The sequence below is a fragment of the Monodon monoceros genome, unplaced genomic scaffold (genome assembly GCF_005190385.1).
Source record: "Monodon monoceros isolate NGI ecotype Baffin Bay Population unplaced genomic scaffold, NGI_Narwhal_1 Super_Scaffold_10, whole genome shotgun sequence".
NCBI classification, from domain to species: Eukaryota; Metazoa; Chordata; class Mammalia; order Artiodactyla; family Monodontidae; genus Monodon; species Monodon monoceros.
Window position 1 is genome coordinate 47,161,866 of NW_021703766.1, and position 20,394 is coordinate 47,182,259.

General features: G+C 55.5%; 1 protein-coding gene across 4 annotated transcripts in view; it reads left to right on the forward strand.

The window, feature by feature from the left end:
• GRIK5 (glutamate ionotropic receptor kainate type subunit 5) overlaps positions 1-19,128 on the forward strand; it is a 51,659-nt gene extending 32,531 nt beyond the window's left edge. For 3 of the 4 annotated variants that reach the window (XM_029211164.1, XM_029211184.1, XM_029211193.1), the window contains 8 exons: positions 5,974-6,090; positions 6,260-6,369; positions 6,761-6,934; positions 11,298-11,463; positions 12,012-12,237; positions 14,059-14,187; positions 14,282-14,403; positions 18,125-19,121. In XM_029211164.1, the coding sequence (XP_029066997.1) occupies positions 5,974-6,090; positions 6,260-6,369; positions 6,761-6,934; positions 11,298-11,463; positions 12,012-12,237; positions 14,059-14,187; positions 14,282-14,403; positions 18,125-18,553 (1,473 nt within the window). In that variant the 3' untranslated portion in view covers positions 18,554-19,121. Of the gene's footprint in view, positions 1-5,973; positions 6,091-6,259; positions 6,370-6,760; positions 6,935-11,297; positions 11,464-12,011; positions 12,238-14,058; positions 14,188-14,281; positions 14,404-18,124 lie in introns of all 4 variants that reach the window. The other variant, XM_029211173.1, reaches the window with a different exon arrangement.
• Positions 19,129-20,394: the final 1,266 nt, after the last annotated feature.

Sequence of the window (20,394 nt, forward strand, 5' to 3'; positions counted from 1 at the left end):
ACAACCTCCTGTCATTTTTGTAGATGGCAAGTCATTTTGATTTTTCCTGCTTTGTCTGGTGGACCACAGTAGGGCTTATGTGGCCAAGTGATAAATGGAGTCTGAACTCAAGTTCCACTCAGAGTGGGCCTGATAGGCCCTTGGACTCACTCTGTGTTTTTCCAGGTCCTGGTTGTATAATTGGAATAAGCTTTCTGACCTGTGGAGTCAGGGTCATTACGGTAGAAAGAGCCAGTGGAAGCCCCTGGACCTCCCCCTGTTTCCCAGGATAGTAATCCAAAAGCAATTCTACATCCTTTGGAGGAATTGCAGAGATTAGTGCCGCCATTAACGGCCTGAAAGAAGCAGGGGTAGTGATCTCATCCCTGTTCAACTGGCCTGTTTGGCCTGTGCAGAAGGCAGATGGATCTTGGAGAATGACTGCGGATTCTTGTAAATGCAGTCAGGTGGTGACTCCAATCGCAGATGCTGGCCCAAATGAAGTATCTTTACTGGAGCAAGTCAACACAGCCATTGGCAGCTGGTGTGAGCTACTGACCTAGCAAATGCTTTTTCCTCCATACCACTTTCCAAGGACCACCAGAAGCCAGGAGTATAAACCTTCAGTCTTGCCTCAGGCTGACATCAACTCTCTTGCTTTCTGCCATCATATAGACCAGCAGTTCCCAACCTTTTTGGCACCAGGGACTGGTTTCGTGGAAGACAATTTTTCCACAGACTGGCGGGGGGATGGTTCAGGCGATAATGCGAGCGATGGGGAGCCACGGGCAGCGACAGATGAAGCTTCACTCGCACGCCGCTCACCTCCTGCTGTGCGGCCTGGTTCCTAACAGGCTGCGGACCGGTGCCGGTCCACGGTCCGGGGGTTGGGGACCCCGATATAGAACACTGAGAACTTGGGCCTCTTGACGCTGGTCCATCACATTGGCAACATTTTGCTGATCAGATTTTATGAGCCTGAAATAGCATTTAGTGAGGAGGTTGGCAATAAACCCACGGCTGATACCAGTCAGTCAGTGTCCAATCTGGAGACAAAACAGCACCAGTTACTTGAACAGAATCATATCAGCTATTTTTGTTTGTTTCTTTGTTTTGTTTTGTTGTTGTTGGGTTTTTTTTGGCTGTACCTCGAGGCATGTGGGATCTTAGTTCCCTGACCAGAGATCGAACCCGTGCCCCCCGCAGTGGAAGTTCGGAGTCTTAACCACTGGACCAACAGGGATTTCCCCTCTTATCAGCTATTTGAACAGAGAGAATTTAATACAAAGAATTGTTAACTAGGGGTTCCCTGGCGGTCCAGTGGTTAGGACTCCATGCTTTCACTGCTGAGGTCCCGGGTTCAGCCCCTGATCAGGGAACTAAGATTCTGCAAGCCACGCAGTGCAGCAAAAAAAAAAAAAAAAAAAAAAATTGTTAACTAGATGTAAAGTTGTTAACCCACTAACTGAAAGAGTAAAAAGAAATCTAATGGATCCTGAAGGTAGCAGCTGGAGGAAGCAGCCACCACCCCGAGGGCTAAGGGGAAAGGGGAAGAAGTTGGAAAGATTAAACCTTAGAAACTCAGACGAGGGTCCCCATAGAGCTGAAACTCAGACCTTTGCTGTTTGTCTGGTATTGCGGATATCTGGTGGGGTTTTTGGATTTGAGCAACAACTTATACCTGGGTATAACTTGTGTGTGCTGCTTTAATCCCTTTACCAAACAACCTGTAAGGCTTTCCATGTTGAGGGAGGCCCAGAGCATGCAAAAGCCCTGCAGCAGGTCCTAGCTTCATGCAAGCTGATCTGCCACCTGCGCCTGATGACCCGGCAGATCCCGGGAAGTGTAGAGTGCTGGTGGCAAATAGGGAAGCAGGCACCAAGAGGTGACTCGCATGCAGACCTCTAGGGTTTTGAAGCAAATCATGCTGTTTTCTGCAGATACTATTCTCCTTTTGAGAAACTGCTCATTACCGGGCCCTGCTAGACACTGAACACCTGCCCATGGACAGTGAGTGACCCCGTGACCTGAGCGCTCATGTGACCTGGGTATTGTCATTTTTGCATCAGTCAGGGGTCTACCGGGAAACTAATCACTCCAGATATTTGTGGGGTTTTTAAAAATATTTATTAATTTATTTAATTTTTGGCTGCGTCGGGTCTTTGTTGCGGCACGCAGGATCTCCGCTGCAGCGTGCAGGCTCCTTGTTGTGGCCCGTGGGCTTCTCTCTAGGTGTGGCACACAGCCTCAGCAGTTGTGGCACGTGGGCTTAGTTGCCCCGTGGCACGTGGGATCTTAGTTCCCTGACCAGGGATCAAACCCTCATCCCCTGCATTGGAAGGCAGATTCTTAACCATTGGGCCACCAGGGAAGTCCCCAGATATTTGAATGAAGAGAATTATTTACTAGGAATAAAGTTGCTAACTAGTTAACTGAGAGGGTAAAAGTTGAAGTCCAAGGCAGGAATCAGCAGTTTTTCTGCAAGGGGCCACATGTAAATATTACTGGCTTCCAGGTCATCCTGTCACTACTCAACTCTTCCATTGTATGGAAAGCAGTTGTAGACAATACCTAAACAAGTGCGCCTGGCTGTGTTCCAATGAAACTTTATTTACAAAATCGGGCAGTTGGGACTTGGCCTGAGGGCCATAGTTTACACACCCTTGCTCTCTCTCAGGCATCAAGGAGGTAGCAAGGCAGGAAGTGGCTCTGTCTCAAGTTCTGAAGGAGCAGAGAAGAGCTGAAGCTCGGAAACTTAGAGGAAGGGCTCTGTGGGGCGGAAACTCAGACCCCGAGGAGGGGGCACTCGTCAGCTGGTGCTGGTGCCCCAAGAAAGGCTGGGCGAGGCTGGTTCTGCAAGTGCTGGGAAGCTGCAGACTGAACTTGTCTGCCGCCCTGTGGAAGAAATGCTGCCTTTGGTGCAGAAAGGCTGGGGACCCGAGAGTAGACCAGAAGGAGCAGGTAACTCTCCTCCCTCCAGCCTTGCAGCTTTCCTCTAGTGCCCCCTATTGGCAGAGCCTGTCAGGGAGCTGATGGCACAGCACAGATGGTTTGCACAGAGCTGGTGTACAGGGCGGGCTGGGGCAGAGGGACAGTCACAGGTGCTTTGGTTGGTTTTTAGGCATTTAGACAATCCCCCTGTCATTTCTACAGGTGGCTTATCATTTGGATTCTTCCTGATTTCATCCCAGAGATTAAACTGTCAGGGTTCCCTTGGGGAGGGAAGCCTTCTCTAAGGAACAGGTGTCCCTTTTGGGAAATGAAGGAGGAAGAGGAGGAGGTGGAAAGGGGGCAGGGGTTCCCAAGACTCTGAGGGGGGTCTAGAAGAACTTGCAGCATTTAAGGATCTGTCTGTCCTCCATTCAGAATTCATCTCAAATCGGACCACCTCCTCTCCACCTCTACTTAGCCCCGCCCCCAGCACCTCTGTGGGCATCTTTAGTCAGCTTCCACTCTTGCCCCTGTGGTCTGTTCTCAGGGCGGCCAGATCATGTTACCCTCCGCTGCTCACACCCTCTGATGTGATGTCCTCTGTTGCCCTTGGGGTAGAATCCGGCCCCCTTCCCCTGGCCTGCAAGGCCCTGCAGGGCTCTGGTCCCCACTCTGCTGCATTTCCCACCCCACCCCCCTTTCTGCTCCAGCCACCCTGGACACTGTCTTAGGTGCAGTGGAAAAGCCACCCAAGGGTTTTTAAACAGGTGACTATCGTTTTGGGTGGGGGGGGTGTTATGAGCAGAGGTAGGGGTCCAGTAAGGAAGCTGATGGGTTATCGTGGGGGGCCTTTGCCAGGACAGACCTCCTGTGGGTGCATAAAAATAAACATTCCTGTATTAGCTAACATTGTTCACAACGATTCACATATTAGTCACGAGAGTGGCAAGTGCACAAGAAAGGAGAAAACCGGGAATTCCCTGGTGGTCCAGTGGTTGGGACTCTGCTCTTTCACTGCCGAGGGTGCGGGTTCGATCCCTGGTTGGGGAACTAAGATCCCACAAGCCGTGGGGTGTGGCCAAAAAAAAAAGGCGGGGGGGAACCACTCCTTACTCTCAACACCCAGGAATTCCCAGGGGTATGCTCGGAATCTGGTGTGTTCTGGGCCCTTGCCACACATGGCAGCCTCTGGATTCTGCCTTGGGAACGTGCCATCTCTCTCTCACCCTGCCATAGTTGCTTCACCTGTGCTGTCTCTCTCTACTCTTGGTTAATCTTCTGGGTCTGTCCTCTTTCCCTGACATCGAATTGCCTTTCAGATCTCTTTTCTCCTAGACCCTGGATTTCCTTTTGGGTCCACGTGCTCTCTCCCTGACCTTGGTTTTGTTTTCAGCCTGTGCCACGTCTCTTTGCAGTACCTTTGGGGCCTGTGCCCTCTTTCCCCACCCCAGCTCTGTCCTAGTCTGTATTACCTCACGTGGCCTCAGTCTCAGCCCCTTGGGGGGTGAGTGTGTCCCTCCTCCCAGGCCAGTGATCCAGGACCTTGACTCTTACTTCAGCCCCAGGAGGAGGACTCTACTTGAATTTGGAGTCAGTGCCGGGGCCCGGTTGAGCCCTGGGCGATGGAATCAGTATGCCTGGAAGGAGCATCCTGGGAGCCGGGTTCCAAATCCAGGAGACAACTGGCTCCCCTCCCACCCAATTTTACAGAGAACCAAACTGAGGCCCAGAGACATGGAAGCAAGCCCCTGCCCCTGGTCAGTGAGCTTGGGGCAGAGCCAGGGCTCTCTACTCCCACCCCCAGCCCTTCCCAGCACCCTGCCCCCTCTGTCATGTACGTGCACATGTGAGGCCACGTGTTCGGGTGTGTGCACTGTGCCTCTAGGGAATGCCCCCCACGATGTCATCACTCCTCCCTTCACTCGCGTACAGGGCACGTGTTTGTCTGCCTGAGTCCACGTGGACAGTATGTCACTGGGTCAGCCTGTGTCTGGGCACGCATGTGTGGATATGGCATGGTGTGCACATGTTGGTGGTGTAGACCTGACCGTGTACAGTGCTCACGTGTGCTGTGTGTGTGTGTGTGTGTGTGTGTGTGTGTGAAGTGCCAGGTTTTTTCCCAGCCTGTGTCCTGCCCACAGCTAACAACTGGCTGATGTGCACTTGGCCAAGAGCGAGATGGCCCCTTTGGATCAGGCATTCCAGTGTGTCAGCGAGACCCCAACACACACCCTTTTCTCCGCCATACCCCACCCACTACCCACCCTTCACCACTTCAGACCTGGACCCCAGCCACCCCTCCCTGACTCAAGACCACATGCAGCTTCTCCTGAGGCCATTACCTCAACTGAGCCGGGCGTGGTCCTGTGTGTCAGGGGTGGCTTCATGCACACATCTAGGTCCCTGGTGTCTGCCAGGGGCAGGAGAGTGGAGGTCATGTCTCTGCGTTATGGTCCCCAGCCCCTGCCTTTACTCCCTAGTGCCTTTGCCTCTCTGAGCCTCAGTTTCCCCTTCTATAAAATGGGCCTAATAGTGGCCCTCAGGGAGCTGTTAAGAGGATTATACAAGATAATCTACATAAAGTGACATCTAGCATGGAGCCTGGCACATAGTAAGCACTTGATAAATATTACCTGTTAATTGTTCATACAGAAGAGAAAACCAAAGCTCCAAGAGGGTCCTGAGTGGGTCAGTGTCCAGGCATCTCAACTCCAATCTCAGGCTCTCTCTTCAGGACCCTGGCATGGTGGGAGTGGTGGGGGTCAGTGGTAGGTTTTAATAAAGCAGGGTCTTAATGATGACCTTGACTGGGGAGTGGGAGAGATTGGATGAGGCAGGGCAGCCGGGCAGGAAGGAGGCCACAGGAGCCGCTTACGGCAGATGTGAGATGACAAGGGTCCAACTGGAGGCCCGAGGTGCACTCTTGGAGCCAGTCCCCTGGCTCCTTCTGCTGTCCTCTCTCTCAGCTTCTGGTACTCTAAGTCGCTCCCTCAGCGCGTTCTCTCTAACTGCCCATCTGTCTCCCTGGCCCGCCCATCTACCCCCGCCCTGCTTCCCCTCCAGCAGAAGGCAGACCTGGCTGTGGCTGCGTTCACCATCACAGCTGAGCGGGAGAAGGTCATCGACTTTTCCAAACCCTTCATGACCCTGGGAATCAGCATCCTCTACCGCGTGCACATGGTACGGTTCCCCTGGAGGTGGGGGTGGGGGCTGGTGCTGGGGCCGGACACCCAAGGGAGGCAGAGGCTGTGGGCTGGACCTCGGATGGGCCGGTGGGGCTCATGGGCCCCGGGGCTGGGGGAGGGGCTCAGGTCTGTGTGGCTCCGGCTCTCACTCCGTCTCCCACCAGGGCCGCAAGCCTGGCTACTTTTCCTTCCTGGACCCCTTCTCCCCTGCTGTGTGGCTCTTCATGCTTCTGGCCTACCTGGCTGTCAGCTGCGTCCTGTTCCTGGCCGCCAGGTGAGCCCACTACCTGCTGCCTGGGAAGGAGAGGGCGGGGAGGAAGCACGAGCTGGGGTCTCCATGCCTGACCTTTCTGTCGCCTCCACTTGGGGCCTTGGATTCCCTGCACCCTCCCTTCTCCCTTTCTGGCCCTGTCTCTGTATTTCCTTCTTGTGGTTCTGACTTTTGCTCCGTGGTTCTCTCTGGGTCTCTCCCCTTCCTGTTCTTTCTGTCCCCCTCCCCTTTTGCCTGCACTGTCTCTGTTTCTCTGTGTGTGTGTGTGTGTCTCTCTCTGTCCATCTCTGTCTCTCTTCCCCTCCGTTTTTGTCCCCCCATCTCTTCTGATCACGGTGGCTCTCTTTCCTCTGTTCCTCTCCTTTTTCTCCCCATTCCCCGTGTCTCTCCACAGGCTGAGCCCCTACGAGTGGTATAACCCGCACCCGTGCCTGCGGGCACGTCCCCACATCCTGGAGAATCAGTACACGCTGGGCAACAGCCTCTGGTTCCCCGTGGGGGGCTTCATGCAGCAGGGCTCGGAGATCATGCCCCGGGCACTGTCCACACGCTGCGTCAGCGGAGTCTGGTGAGAGGCTGTCTGTCTGCCCCAGTCAGGGTTGACGGAGGTGGGGAGGAGGGCGGGGGGGTTCTGAGGCCTGGGCCCATTCCCGTGTCCCACACAAGCTGTGTGACAGGGAATGGGGTGGGGGCAGCTGAGCCCCAGCTCTGCCACTCACTGGCTGTGTGACCTTGGGTCTCCATGCCTCAGTCTCCTCATCTGATAAATGGGGATAAAAATGCCCATGTCTCAGGTTGTAAGGATTCGGTGTGGCTAAGGGATGGGAAGGTGCTTCTGCTGACCTGAGGGGTTATAATCAGGACAGTATTGGCATTGTTACTGCTGTCTCGGACATTGCCCGGGCAATCACAGAGACACTGGAATCCTTGCGCCAGGACAGCCTTCACTGTCCAGACGTTGAGGCTGAGGCCCCGGACAGGGATACCTGCTCCCTCAAAGTCCCACGTGGATCCTGTAACTTTTTTTTTTTTTGGCCACACCTCGCATGGCTTGTGGGATGTTAGTTCCTTGACCAGGGATTGAACTCGGACCCTCTGCAGTGAACGCACCAAGTCCCAACCACTGGACTGCCAGGGAATTACCCAGACCCAGTAACTTATTTTGAACGGAACTTATTTTGCCCCCAAGACAAGCTCCAAGAACCTATGTGTCAGAGAGCAGACACTGACAACTGGTGGTGTCTGGCCCATAGTTTAAAAGATTTCGAATTAGTTGGCATTTAAAAATTGGGTAAATTCACATACAAATTCAGATTTCTCTTTTTGTTTTGTTTTGTTTTGGCCACGCTGTGCGGCTTGCGGGATCTTTGTTCCGGGGCACAGCAGTGAAAGCCCGGAATCCTAACCACTAGGCCACCAGGAAACTCCCCAAATTCAGATTTCTCACTTTTCTCAAAGATTTGGGAGATCTGGTAGTGCTCGGCTGGCGTTCCCACCTGGCCTCGATGCCTGTTCCACTGGCCTCAGTCTTCTCTCCCTCCTTCAGTCACTTTTTTTTTTTAATTTTTTTTTTTTTTGGCTGCATTGGCTATTTGTTGCTGTGCACGAGCTTTCTCTAGCTGTGGTGAGCGGGGGCTACTCTTCACTGCGGTGCGCGGGCTTCTCATCGCGGTGGCTTCTCTTGTTGCGGAGCACGGGCTCTAGGCGTGCGGGCTTCAGTAGCTGTGGTGCACGGACTCAGTAGTTGTGGCTCGAGGGCTCAGTAGTTGTGGCTCGTGGGCTCAGTAGTTGTGGCTCGAGGGCTCTAGAGCGCAGGCTCAGTAGTTGTGACACACGGGCTTAGTTGCTCCGTGGCCTGTGGGATCTTCCCTGACCGGGGCTCGAACCCGTGTCCCCTGCATTGGCAGGCAGATTCCTAACCACTGCGCCGCCAGGGAAGTCCCCCTTCAGTCACTTTCTGGCCTGGCTTCCATAAACACTCACATTTGCCACCCTATCTTTGAAATAGCAGCTGGGCTTGGTTGCAGCTCATATAACTCTTCTCAGCTCCTTTTCCTCATTAGAACCACAGAAAGCCGAGGAGGAGCTTAGGATAAGGAATATTCTCTGGTTTTATGGATTAGAAGATCGAGACCCAGAGAGAGGAAGTGGTTTGCTAAAGAGCATGCATTTGGCTAGAGGCAGGGCTGGGCTGAGCCAGCCTCCCGCCCCAGTGCCACCCACCCCGTAGGCCCTGGGTGCCTCTCCAGGGCAAACTGAGGCATTGGGCCTCCTCCCCATCAGTCAGGATCCATGCTCAGTAGTCATTCAGCAAGAGGTGCTTCTCAAGCCCTTCCATGTGCCAGGCACTCAGGTGGAAAATCAGTCCTCAAGAGGAAAAGGAACTGAGAATAAAGAGATAAATAAACACAAGGACATCATATTTTATGCCAAGAATATGTCCCGAAGATACTGTTTGATTCAAAACTTGTTTCTTCAGGACTAACCATAATGGTGGCAGGTTTTTTTCTTTCCCAGCTAAGCGAGGCTAACTACCTTCTGGCAGTTGTTTGCAATTTGCTTGGTCCATTGGCTTTGAAACTTTTTGTCTGTTTGTTTTGGTTGCACCAGGTCTTAGTTGTACCCGGCGGACTCCTTAGTTGTGGCTCCAGAGCTCCTTAGTTGCAGCATGTGGGCTCCTTAGTTGCAGCAGGGCTTTGAAACGTTTTTTTTCTTTCTTTCTTTCTTTCTTTCTTTATTTTTTTTGCGGTACGCGGGCCTCTCACTGCTGTGGCCTCTCCCGTTGCGGAGCACAGGCTCCAGACGCGCAGGCTCAGCGGCCATGGCTCACGGGCCCAGCCGCTCCGCGGCATGTGGGATCCTCCCGGACCAGGGCACAAACCCATGTCCCCTGCATCGGCAGGTGGACTCCCAACCACTGCGCCACCAGGGAAGCCCCTACTTTTTTTTCTTTAATTTTTAAAATTTTCTGGATGTGCCATGTGGCATGTGGGATCTTAGTTCCCCGACCAGGGATTGAAACCGTGCACCCTGCAGTAGAAGCTCGGAGTCCTAACCACTGGACCACCAGATCCCTAAACTTTTGAATCTTGATGATTTTTTTTTTTTTAACACTTTGGAATTGGCATCATGTCAGGAGTTATACCCTGTATTCATTTCCTGTTGCTGCTGCAACAAATTACCACAAACTTCGTGGCTTAAAAACAACATAAATTTATTCTCTTATAGTTCTGGAGGTCAGAAGTGCAAAATAGATATGACTGTGCTAAAATCAGGGTGTTGGCAGGGCCAGTTCTTCTGGAGGCTTTGGGGGAGAATCCATTTCCTTGCCTTTTCCAGCTTTTAGAAGCCGCCTGCGTTCCTGGGCTTCTGACCCCTTCCTCCATCTTCAAAGCCAACAGCATAACGTCTTCAAATCTCTCTCTCTGACTCTGACCTCCTTCTTCCGCATAAGGACCCTTGTGATTCCATGGGCCCAACAGGATAATCCAGGCTAATCTCCCCATCTCAAGACTCTCAACTTAATCATATCTGCAAAGACCCTTTTACCCTGTGAGGGAACATACTCACAAGTTCCAGGGATGAGCATGTAGACATCTTTGGGGGGCAAGCCTTTCTTCTGCCTACCACACACCCCGACTAAACTTTATTAACATTTTTAATATAATGATGTATCAGATGTATGTAAACTGCGCTATTGAAGAACCAAACAGGGTGCAGTGAAAGAGAACAGTAGAGAATGAGGGTGCTCGGGAAGGGCCCCTCTGAGGAGGTGCCATCTAGGCTGTTTCATCTGAAGGTGCAAACAGAGGCATGCCTGCCAAAGAGAGAGGGAGGCGCATTCCAGCCAGGCACGAGAGGGAGGCATGTGTGAGGAGGTGGCTGAGAGGGCATGAAGGGACCCGCTGTGGCAAATCTGGCCGAGTCCCCCAGTCAGGTGGGGGACCAGTGACCAACTCTCTACAGCCCATCCCTTCTGCTCCTCAGTCAGGGACCCTCTTCCCCAGCTGGGTGTTCTCTGCCCCTTCCCATCGCTGTCACCCAGGAAGCCCCCAGTCATGTCCCCTCTCTCACCTTTGACCCCTTTGACCCCAGGCTCACTCTTGTCTCCACCCCGAGTCTTCCCCCACATTCAGTCATTCAACAGATGTTTCTTAATCTCCAGATGTGACCTCGGCCTGGTGATTCAGCAAGCCAGTGCCGGTGGTAGGGCGGTGGGGGTGGGTGCCAGTGCTCTAGGGACTTGGCCGCCCCCTGAATAGCAGCAGCTCGGCCAGAACTCCCCTCCTGGGCCCCTCATCTCATGTCCACACGGGCCATAGCCTCCTGCCGCCACACCCAAGGGCTCGTCATGGTTCAGGACAGCTCTGCCTTGGAAATCAACGTTTCTTTTCTTTTAATTAATTAATTTATTTATTTTTGGCTTTGTTGGGTCTTCGTTGCTGCGCGCGGGCTTTCCCTAGTTGCGGCGAGCGGGGGCTACTCTTCATTGCGGTGCACGGGCTTCGCATCGCGGTGGCTTCTCTTGTTGCGGCGCACGGGCTCTAGGCGCACGGGCTTCAGTAGTTGTGGCACGCAGGCTCAGTAGTTGTGGCTCGCGGGGTCTAGAGCACAGGCTCAGTAGTTGTGGCGCACGGGGCTTAGTTGCTCCATGGCATGTGGAATCTTCCCGGGCCAGGGCTCGAACCCGTGTCCCCTGCATTGGCAGGCGGATTCTTAACCACTGAGCCACCAGGGAAGCCCTCTGAAAGCAATTTGAAACCCAACGAATCTGGCTCCAGATTCCATGCTCCCAGCCCCTCCACTAGTCAGCAGTCAGCCTTCTAGATGCTGGGGTCACTGAGGGGGGCACCACCAGTGGGGCGCATGGCCACAGGGGCAGGGTGGCAGTGGTGGCTCCAACCTGTAGCTCACCCCTCCCCCCCCCTCAGGTGGGCCTTCACCTTGATCATCATCTCCTCCTACACGGCCAACCTGGCTGCCTTCCTCACCGTGCAACGCATGGAGGTGCCTGTGGAGTCGGCCGACGACCTGGCGGACCAGACCAACATTGAGTATGGCACCATCCACGCTGGCTCCACCATGACCTTCTTTCAGGTGGGGCCCCCGGAGCCACCCAGGCTTGGTTTCGGGATCCCCGCTGTGCACAGCAGCCCAGGGTAGGGCAGTGCATTCCTCAGAAAGTTCCCACGGGGCCCGTAGGAAGTAAGCTGTCCTGTTTGGCTTGGACGCAGGTCTCCCTGAAGCAGGCTGGGCCCTGGGATATATGGTTGAGCATCTGCTCCCAGCTTCTCTGAATAAGGCCTGGGAACACTGGGAAGACAGGGCTGGGTGTCAAGCCAAGCCCAGGCCCAGGGGTGGAAGAGAGAAAAAGGGTTGAAGAACAGGCTGTGGCTGCGTCTTCCCAAGCCTTCGGTCCTCAGGATCCTCGCTGGGCTGGTGGGTGTGGGGTTGGCTTGGATCTGGCCCTGAGCAGTCTGTCTGTCTTGTGCGTCTCCTCTGTCTTTGGCTCTTCCTGTCTTCCTCTGGTCTCCCCGCTCTCTCGGGTTGAGGGAGACTTTCTAGAGGGCAGGGGACAGGGCTCAGGGGAAAGGCAGGGGTGGAAAGACCCTCACCCGTCTTCCCCTCATGCGCCCTCTGCCCAGAACTCACGGTACCAGACGTACCAGCGCATGTGGAACTACATGCAGTCGAAGCAGCCCAGCGTGTTTGTCAAGAGCACAGAGGAGGGCATCGCCCGCGTCCTCAACTCCCGCTACGCCTTCCTGCTCGAGTCCACCATGAACGAGTACCACCGGCGCCTCAACTGCAACCTCACCCAGATCGGGGGTCTCCTCGACACCAAGGGCTACGGCATCGGCATGCCGCTGGGTACGGCGGCAGTGGGGTGGGGTGGGAGGCCGTGGGTCCCCAGGCAGCTGGAACCAAGCTGTGTGAGCAGGCCAGGGGGCAGGCCAGGCCCTTCCCGCGCAGGCTGGGGGTGTGTGTGTGGCCTCCTAGCTGTGTGACCTTGGGAAGGTGATGCCACCTCCCTGAGCCTCTGCACCCTCCACCTGCATATAAACAGGCCTAGGAACGATCAGCTCCAGCCCTGGAGGGCTGTTGGGAGAACCCGGTGATACTGTGCACAAGTCAGTGCGTGTGAGCCGTGAGGCTTGCTGCCTTCCCCCATTGGTCCGAGGGCCCCTCGAGGGTGAGGACCTGGTTTTATTTACTTCATATTCTCTGCACCAAACCCACAGCCTGGCTCAGAGCAGGTGTTCCAGCAACATAATGGATGTTGCTGGATGGGTGGAAGGGAGGGAGAGGGGGAAGGAGGGAGGGAGGAAGAATGATGGATGGATCTGCTAGGGAGACTTGGACATGCTTTTCCAGGGCTTGGTGCTGGAAACTCACCACCAATTTTGCCACCAAATTTTGGCATTTCGGCTTTTAAACCCACCTATATTCTGATGACCACTGCATTTCTTAGCTATGACTACATAACAAATTACCCCAAATCTTAGCAGCTTTGTGGTAGGGTCAGTGCTGTATCAGGGAAGCAGTATAGCCTGGTGCTTTGAGGGACAGGCTCTGGAGCCACAGCAACCTGGATTCAAATCCCAGCTTCCTCCCTGACTCAGGCAGGAGTGTCGCCTGCTTCACGCAGATAATGAGGGTGGTAACGCGCCTCACAGGATTGTTCTGAGACTAAATACGCTTCTGCGGACCAAGGGTCTGGCACATAGTAGGTGCCTGATAAATACCAATCACCCCACCTGCCTGCATCCCTAGTTCCTGGCACCTGGTAGATGCTCAAGAATTATAGTAGTAAATGAAGAAATGAGTAGAGGGTAGGATATGGGTGGGGTGTTTGGGGCCCAAGGACGGTTTAAGGGGAGGATCTGAGGGTAGAGAGGAGAGAGGTGGTCCAGGGTTGGGGCCACGCAGAGGAGAGGTGTGGCTGGGGATCCGTTCACTTGGCAGATCTGATGTCCTACTGTGTGCCAGGACTGCTCTGGGTGCTGGGATGCCACAGCAGGGAGCTAGCTGCTCGGCTCTCACCTCCAGCCGTCTACTAGGGGTGCAGACAGACAGTAAACACATAGCTTTATAATGGGATGTCAAGCAGTGTCAACTGCTCTGAAGTAAATAAGGGGAAGAGATGGACAGGGAGTGGGGTGCTTGCTGTCATTTTAAATAGAGTTAGAGAAGAGCCCCTGAGGCACCCTGTGAGCAGCGTCCTGAGGAAGTGAGGGAAGGAACATTCCAGGCAGAGGCAAAGGTCTTAAGGGAGCCCCAGGTGGTGGGACCAGTGAACGCAGAATCTTGTTGAACATTTGAAGATTTTTTTTTCTAGCTGCAGACAGAGCCATTGGAGAGTTTTAAGCACCAGAGAGGCGTGATCTCTGGCTGTGTTTCTGAAACTGTCCCTCTGGCTGCTGTGTTGAGAAGAGCCTGGCGGGGAGAGAGTGAGGGGGGGGCACAGGGAGAGGGGAACGGTGACAAATGTGACAAGTGGGGGCTTGGCCCAGGGGTGGTTGCAGGGGAGGTGGCGAGCAGTAGTCAGATTTGAAGGTGGACAGGGAAGATGCTGGGGATGCTGCAGAGGTGGGAGGAGAGCAGCTGCAGAGGGGAGGGAACATCTGGGGCTTGGGCTGGCAGGGCTCCAGGGTCCCGATGACTCTCCACCCCACCGTGTGCCCGGTCCAGGCTCCCCATTCCGGGATGAGATCACACTGGCCATTCTGCAGCTTCAGGAGAACAACCGGCTGGAGATCCTGAAGCGCAAGTGGTGGGAGGGGAGCCGGTGCCCCAAGGAAGAGGACCATCGAGCTAAAGGTCAGCCACCCCTGCACGCCGTGCCCTTCCCAAAGGCCCCTTGCCACCCCTGGCCCACGCAGCCCGACCCCTGGCTCTCCCCCTCCACCCCCAGGCTTGGGCATGGAGAACATCGGCGGCATTTTTGTCGTGCTCATCTGTGGCCTCATCATTGCTGTCTTCGTGGCAGTCATGGAATTCATATGGTCCACGCGGAGGTCGGCAGAGTCAGAAGAGGTGAGGGGGCTGGCGAAGGGTGTGTGGGAAGAAGTGGGACCCCAGGGGCAGGGGGTGTGAACACTATGGCATTGGGAGCCGTTACTGGAGGAATGCGAGGGTTGGGGGGCTGGGAGCTGGGGACGTGAGAGGATCGGAGCGACTCCAGGGGTCCAGGAGGTCCATGAAGAGGTGAGAGCAGGGAACTCCCTGACGGTCCAGCGGTTAGGACTCTGCGCTGTCACTGCAGAGGGCCCAGGTTTGATCGCTGATGGGGGAAAAAACTAAGATCCCACAAGCCGCGGTGCGGCCAGAAAAAAAAAAAAAAAAGGTGAGAGCAGATGGAAGACGGTAGAGAGGGTCCACGGACGTGAGGAAGGACAGAGGGGGAAGAGGGCGCAGGCAGAGATGAGGATGCAGGGGAAGGAGTGTGGAGGAGCAGAGAGAGAAGGATATGGGGAAAGAATGAGGTGGTAAAGCAAGAAGAAATAGGAGGAGAGACAGGGGCAAGGAGAATGCAGCTGAATGCGACAGCAGGAAGACAGACTTGCTGGCCGGTCTCAGCCCAGCCATACTCCAATGCTAACCCCGCGGGCCCCCGTGCTCCTCCGCGATTCCAACCTTTGCCTCTCTCTGCCAGCCTCCAGCCCCTCCCCCGCCCTTGCTTTGAGCCCATGACCTTGCTTCTCCTGGCCTGAGAAAAGCAGAGGAGTCGGAAAGCATGCCAAGCCCCACCTCTACATCCAGCTACCCTCATGCTTTCTCCACTCGCCCCGTTAGTGACTCTAGATGAACATCCACGCTCCTCGCTAAGGCTTCTCCGCATGCGCCCTGTCTCCTCCTCCCTCGCCTTCCCCAGGACGTGCCTCAGCTGTGCTCGCCCTCCCTCCAGCATCATCAGCTTTCCTCCCTCTACTGGATCCAGCCCGGCAGCGTACAGATGTGCTGTCATTTCTCCCATCTTCAAGGAACCCTCTCTGGACCCGTTTCCCCTCCTAGTCACCACCCCATTTCTCCCCTCCTGTTGTAGCCTTGACAGGGTGTGTCCCTCTGCTGTTTCCAGTTTCTGTGCTCCCATTCCTTCTTGGACACACTCCCATGCAGCTTCTGTCCCCACCTCTCTTCTGAAGCCAGTCTCGCCACCAGTGACCTCCGCATCTGAAATCCAGCGCCTGAGTCTCCGGCCTCATCATCGTGAGGCAGCCATGGGCTTCAGCACAGCCGATCACTCTCTCCTCACAATGCTCTCTTCCCTGCTCCTGCCTCATTTTCCTCCTACCTCTCGGGCACTGTTTTGTTGGGGCGCCCTAGGGCTCGATCCTTGGACTTCTTCTCTTCTCTTTCTCCCTTCTCTTGGTGATCCCATCCAGCCAAATGGTTTGTAAGACCATCTGTATGCTGATGACTCCTGTATTATTTATCTGTGTAACAAATTATCCCCCAATTTAGCAACTTAAAACAGCAAACTTCTATCAGTTCACAGTGTCCCTAGGTCAGGAATCTGGGAGCAGCTTAGCTGGGTGGTTCTGGCTGCCCAGTGTCTCTGGTAAGGTCATGGTCATGATGTTGGCTGGGGCTGCTGTTGTCTGGAGGCTCGACTGGGGCTGGAGGATCCACTTCCAGGATGGCTTACTGTCTCAAAATGTACCTGTGGGGTTTTAATTTATGGAAGTGACTGAGCAGAAGAGACCAATGCCAGTGAAAGAAGAATTTATTACTTACATTACCTGACAGGAGGGGCCTACCACGCCACATAGGGCCACAAGGAAAGCACCAGATTTGGTCAGGAGGCAGAAGAAGGGAGAGAGAAACCTAGGGCAGAGCCTTTACTGGGGTTTCCATGAGAAAGGCAAGGCAGCTAAGGAAACGGCTTAGGACTGGGCAGTGTGCGTACTGTGAGCAGGCTCTGGACGACAGGGGTGGTCTCTAATTGTCTGGTACCTGGCCCTGGGTTGATTTAGGGCAGGGGAAATATTGGCTTAATGTGTGAGAGTCAGATAAAGGGGGTGTATAGACTCAGGATTGGTTGGTTTTCATGTGAAAGGCAGGTTCCCAGCCCTTTGCTATCCCTAACAATTGGCTAGCTCTGGGAGGGCAGTCTCTCCCTGGCTAGCAAGATGTTTCAGATGTCAAAACATCCTAAGATAGAGAGAATAAAAATACACTCATTCACATAGCAGTTGGCAGGAGGCCTCGGTTCTTCACACAGGGACTTCTCCATAGGGCCGCTTGAGTGTCCTCACGCCGTGGCAGCTGAGTTTCCCCAGAGCGAGTGATGCAAGAGAGAGTCAGGAAGAAGCCAAAATGTCAGCTGACCTAGCCTTATTCTATTGGTCACAGAGTGAACCTCATACAAAGGCAAAGGGGAGTACACAAGGGTGTGAACACCCCAGGGGCAGCATAACCCTCAAATGTGTATCCCTTACAGGGACCTCTCCCTGAACCCACGGTTTGTAAATTCAGCTCCATACTTGACATCTCCACGTGGATGTCCACCAGGTAGTGCGTGACGTCATGTGGCCAACACAGAGCTCCTGCCCACCCATCAGGCAATGCCATCATTCCAGTTGCTCAGGCCAAAATATGTGGAGTCACCCTTCACTCCTCCCTCTTTCTCACGCCCTCTATCTGATCTCTGGTGACTGTAGCAGCTTCCTAGTGGGCCCCCTGCTCTTGCCCTTGGCCTCCCTACAGTCTGTTCTCAGCACAGCTCCAGAGTGATCCTGTGAAAGCACAGCAGTCCTATGCTTAAAACTCTCCAGTGGCTCCCGTCTGGCTCAGAGTAAAAGCCAAACCCTTACCGTGGCCTCTGGGCCTTACACAAGCCGGCCCCCGTTGCTCCCTGACCTCGCCTCCTCCCTCTCCCCTTTGCCCACTGCACCTTGGCCACCCTGACCTGCTCCATATTCCTCCAGCACCTCACACCGGTAACCAGCTGAACGGTCTGCCTTCCCTCCTGCCAGGCCCCACGCAGCTCATCCTGCACTGCGTTTGTCTACTTGCAGTTCCTCTTCTCAATGAGTCTCCCCTAAGGACCCATCTCAAAATTCAGCATCACTCCCCACCCACACCCCCACCTATTTTCCCAATTTAATTTTTCTCCAAAGCACTCATCACCATCTAACATACAACTTATATTTACATATTTATGTTTTGTCTATGCACACTGGAATATAACCTCCATGAGGGCAGGGACTTCTGTCTGTTTTGTTCTCTGCTGTATCTCCAGTGCCTGAAACAGTGCCTGGAACACAGTAGGTGGTCAGCAAATACGTCTGGCAATAGTGCGTGCATGAATCAGTGGCCGAGGATGGAGAACGTGTACGAGGGAAGGACTAGAAGCAGTTAGAAACTTTCGAGTGAAAAGGCAAGAGGAAGGAGTAGGAAGAGAGGAGCGTGGATCGGAGGTGAAGGGCAGATTTAAGAACAAATCCAAAGAAGAATGGAGTCGGGAGCGAGAAGTGGAGGAGAGACAGGAGTTGAGAGGTGGAGAGACGAGACAGGAAGAGCACGGGGAAATAAGGGAATTGTGAGGGAAGAGAATGGGAAATGAGGAAAGGGTGGAAGGAAGAGAGGAGGTGAAAGGGCTTGCAGGAAAGAGAAAGAGAGGTGAACACAGAGGTGGGGCGGGGAGAGCAGGAGGGTGTGGAGGTTTCCGAGAGGATCAGAGGGGAAAGGAGCGGCGAGGGGCGGCGGCAAGGAGGTCGCAGGCAGTGACCACCGCGCCCCGCGCCGCCCCCAGGTGTCGGTGTGCCAGGAGATGCTGCAGGAGCTGCGGCACGCGGTGTCCTGCCGCAAGACGTCGCGTTCTCGCCGGCGCCGGCGCCCGGGAGGCCCAAGCCGGGCCCTGCTGTCGCTACGCGCCGTCCGCGAGATGCGCCTCAGCAACGGCAAGCTCTACTCCGCCGGCGCGGGCGGGGATGCTGGCAGCGCGCACGGGGGCCCCCAGCGCCTCCTGGACGATCCGGGACCGCCCGGCGGGGCCCGGCCCCCCGCCCCCACCCCTTGCACCCACGTGCGTGTCTGTCAGGAGTGCCGGCGCATCCAGGCGCTGCGGGCCTCCGGAGCCGGCGCGCCCCCGCGTGGCCTGGGCGCCCCCGCTGAAGCCACCAGCCCGCCCCGGTCCCGGCCCGGCCCCGCCGGCCCCCGCGAGCTGGCCGAGCACGAGTGATCATGGGCGGGGCCGGGCGGGCGCCCGGACTGACCGCAGGGACTGGGCTCGCCCCAGGCCCCGGCCGCCCTCGCTTCCTTGGTGGGCGAGGGACGGGACTTGTGCCCCCGCGCGCCGGACGCCGCGATTTTGCCTTTGGTTCCCGGTGAAGTCTGAGGCTCGGCTCCGGAACCTGCCTGCGCCCCCTAGTGGACTCGCCAGAGGGTGCCGCGGACGCCCGCACTCCGTCCCCCGCTGCGAACAAGAGGAGCGCAGGAACCGAGGACTCCAGGGGCCGAGGACTGCAGGGGCTGTTCCCGGAAGCGGAAAGCAGTTCGCGGGGAGAACCCCATCCTGGGACTGCTCGGGCTCCCCAAGACTTAACGCAGCCCTCCCCACTTCTGGAGAAGTGGGAGGCCTCTGGGCAGATGGGTGTTCCCTGGTGCCCCTCAGCTCTTCTCTTTCTCTCTTTTTTTTGGGGAGAAACCTCGGAATTTCTATGAGACCCCCACAGGGAGGGGGTCAGTTGGGCCCCCATCCCTCCCCCTGCCACACCCCAGTCCCCGTTGGAATAAAAAAAGAACAAAACCCCAAAACTGGGGATACCCGGGTCTCATTTCCTAGGGGTGCGAGGGCACTGAAGGCTTGGGCTTCCCCCTCCAGGGAGTCTGCTGAGAACCACAGACTGGATAGTCACTCCTGCACTCTCTCGATTCTCCGCCCCGCCCACAGACAGCAGGTCAGCCCAGGTCCGGGCAGCTGGCCCTTCTCCACTGACCTTCTCTCAGGACAGAAGGAGGCTGCGACAGAGACCCTGAGACAGATGGAGAGAGATACAGGGATCTGGAGAGGCGGAGACACCAGGAGAAGGAGACAGAGAAAGACAGAAACCAGATGGGGCTGGGGGAGGGGAGGGTGAGTGAACAGTTCAGTGTGGTGGTGCCTGGGGTGGCCCGTATGGTGGCAAGTGTGTGCCTGGGCCAGGGTAATTTGTCATGACTTTGTAGTCATGTGCATGTGTGTATGTGTGTACATCCGTGAACCCACCTTCAGCTGTGTGACTGTGACCCTGTGTTTCTGCTGAGAACGTACCTCCCCAGCCCCCAAGAGAGGAAGTGAGAAATCCCAGTCGGGGGGAGGGAGGAGGTGGGGCGGGGTAGGCTGACGGCTGGTTGAGCGGGGAGAAGGGTGGGTCTGCTTTCTGTCCACGCCCTCCCCCGCCCCGCTGGAGGTTTCTGTGGAAACTGCAGCTGAGAAAGGACAAGTGAAGGTCACACAGCCAGAACCAAAACGAGGCCAAGTGGAAGGGGGAGAGATGGAGAGGTGGAGAGAAAGAAAGAGATGGGGAGAGGATGGCGGAGAGACAGAAAGGGAAGAGACAGAGATGGGGTAGACATGGGGAGAAACTATGGGGGGGCTCAGAGAGAGATGGAGAAACAGGGCAAAGGGGGAGTCACAGGGAGACATACCATGATGAGGTGGGAGAAGGGTGAGACAGAATGGAGAAGGGGACGAGGTGGAGACAGAGAAAACAGGGAAATTAATAAGAGACCCGGGGAGTTGGGGCTGAGAGAAGCAGAGACTGAGGTGGAACAGAGACAGGTGAGACAAGAAGCTGTAGAAAACTAGATGAGGACGGTAGGGGGCCCGAGCAGTGAGGAACGCTAGACAGAGAGAGGGAGCAAGCGAGGGAAAGGAGCGAGGCTGGGCCCCGCCCCTCGGGCAGGGGCCAGAGCTCGGGAGCTGTCCGTTCAGCACCGGCCTGCTGGGCTTAGCGGTCCTGGAGCGAAGCATTGCCCTGTCTCCCTTGCAGGACCTGCCTGCCTTCTCAGTGTTTGGGCAAGCCACACTTCGGGGGACCC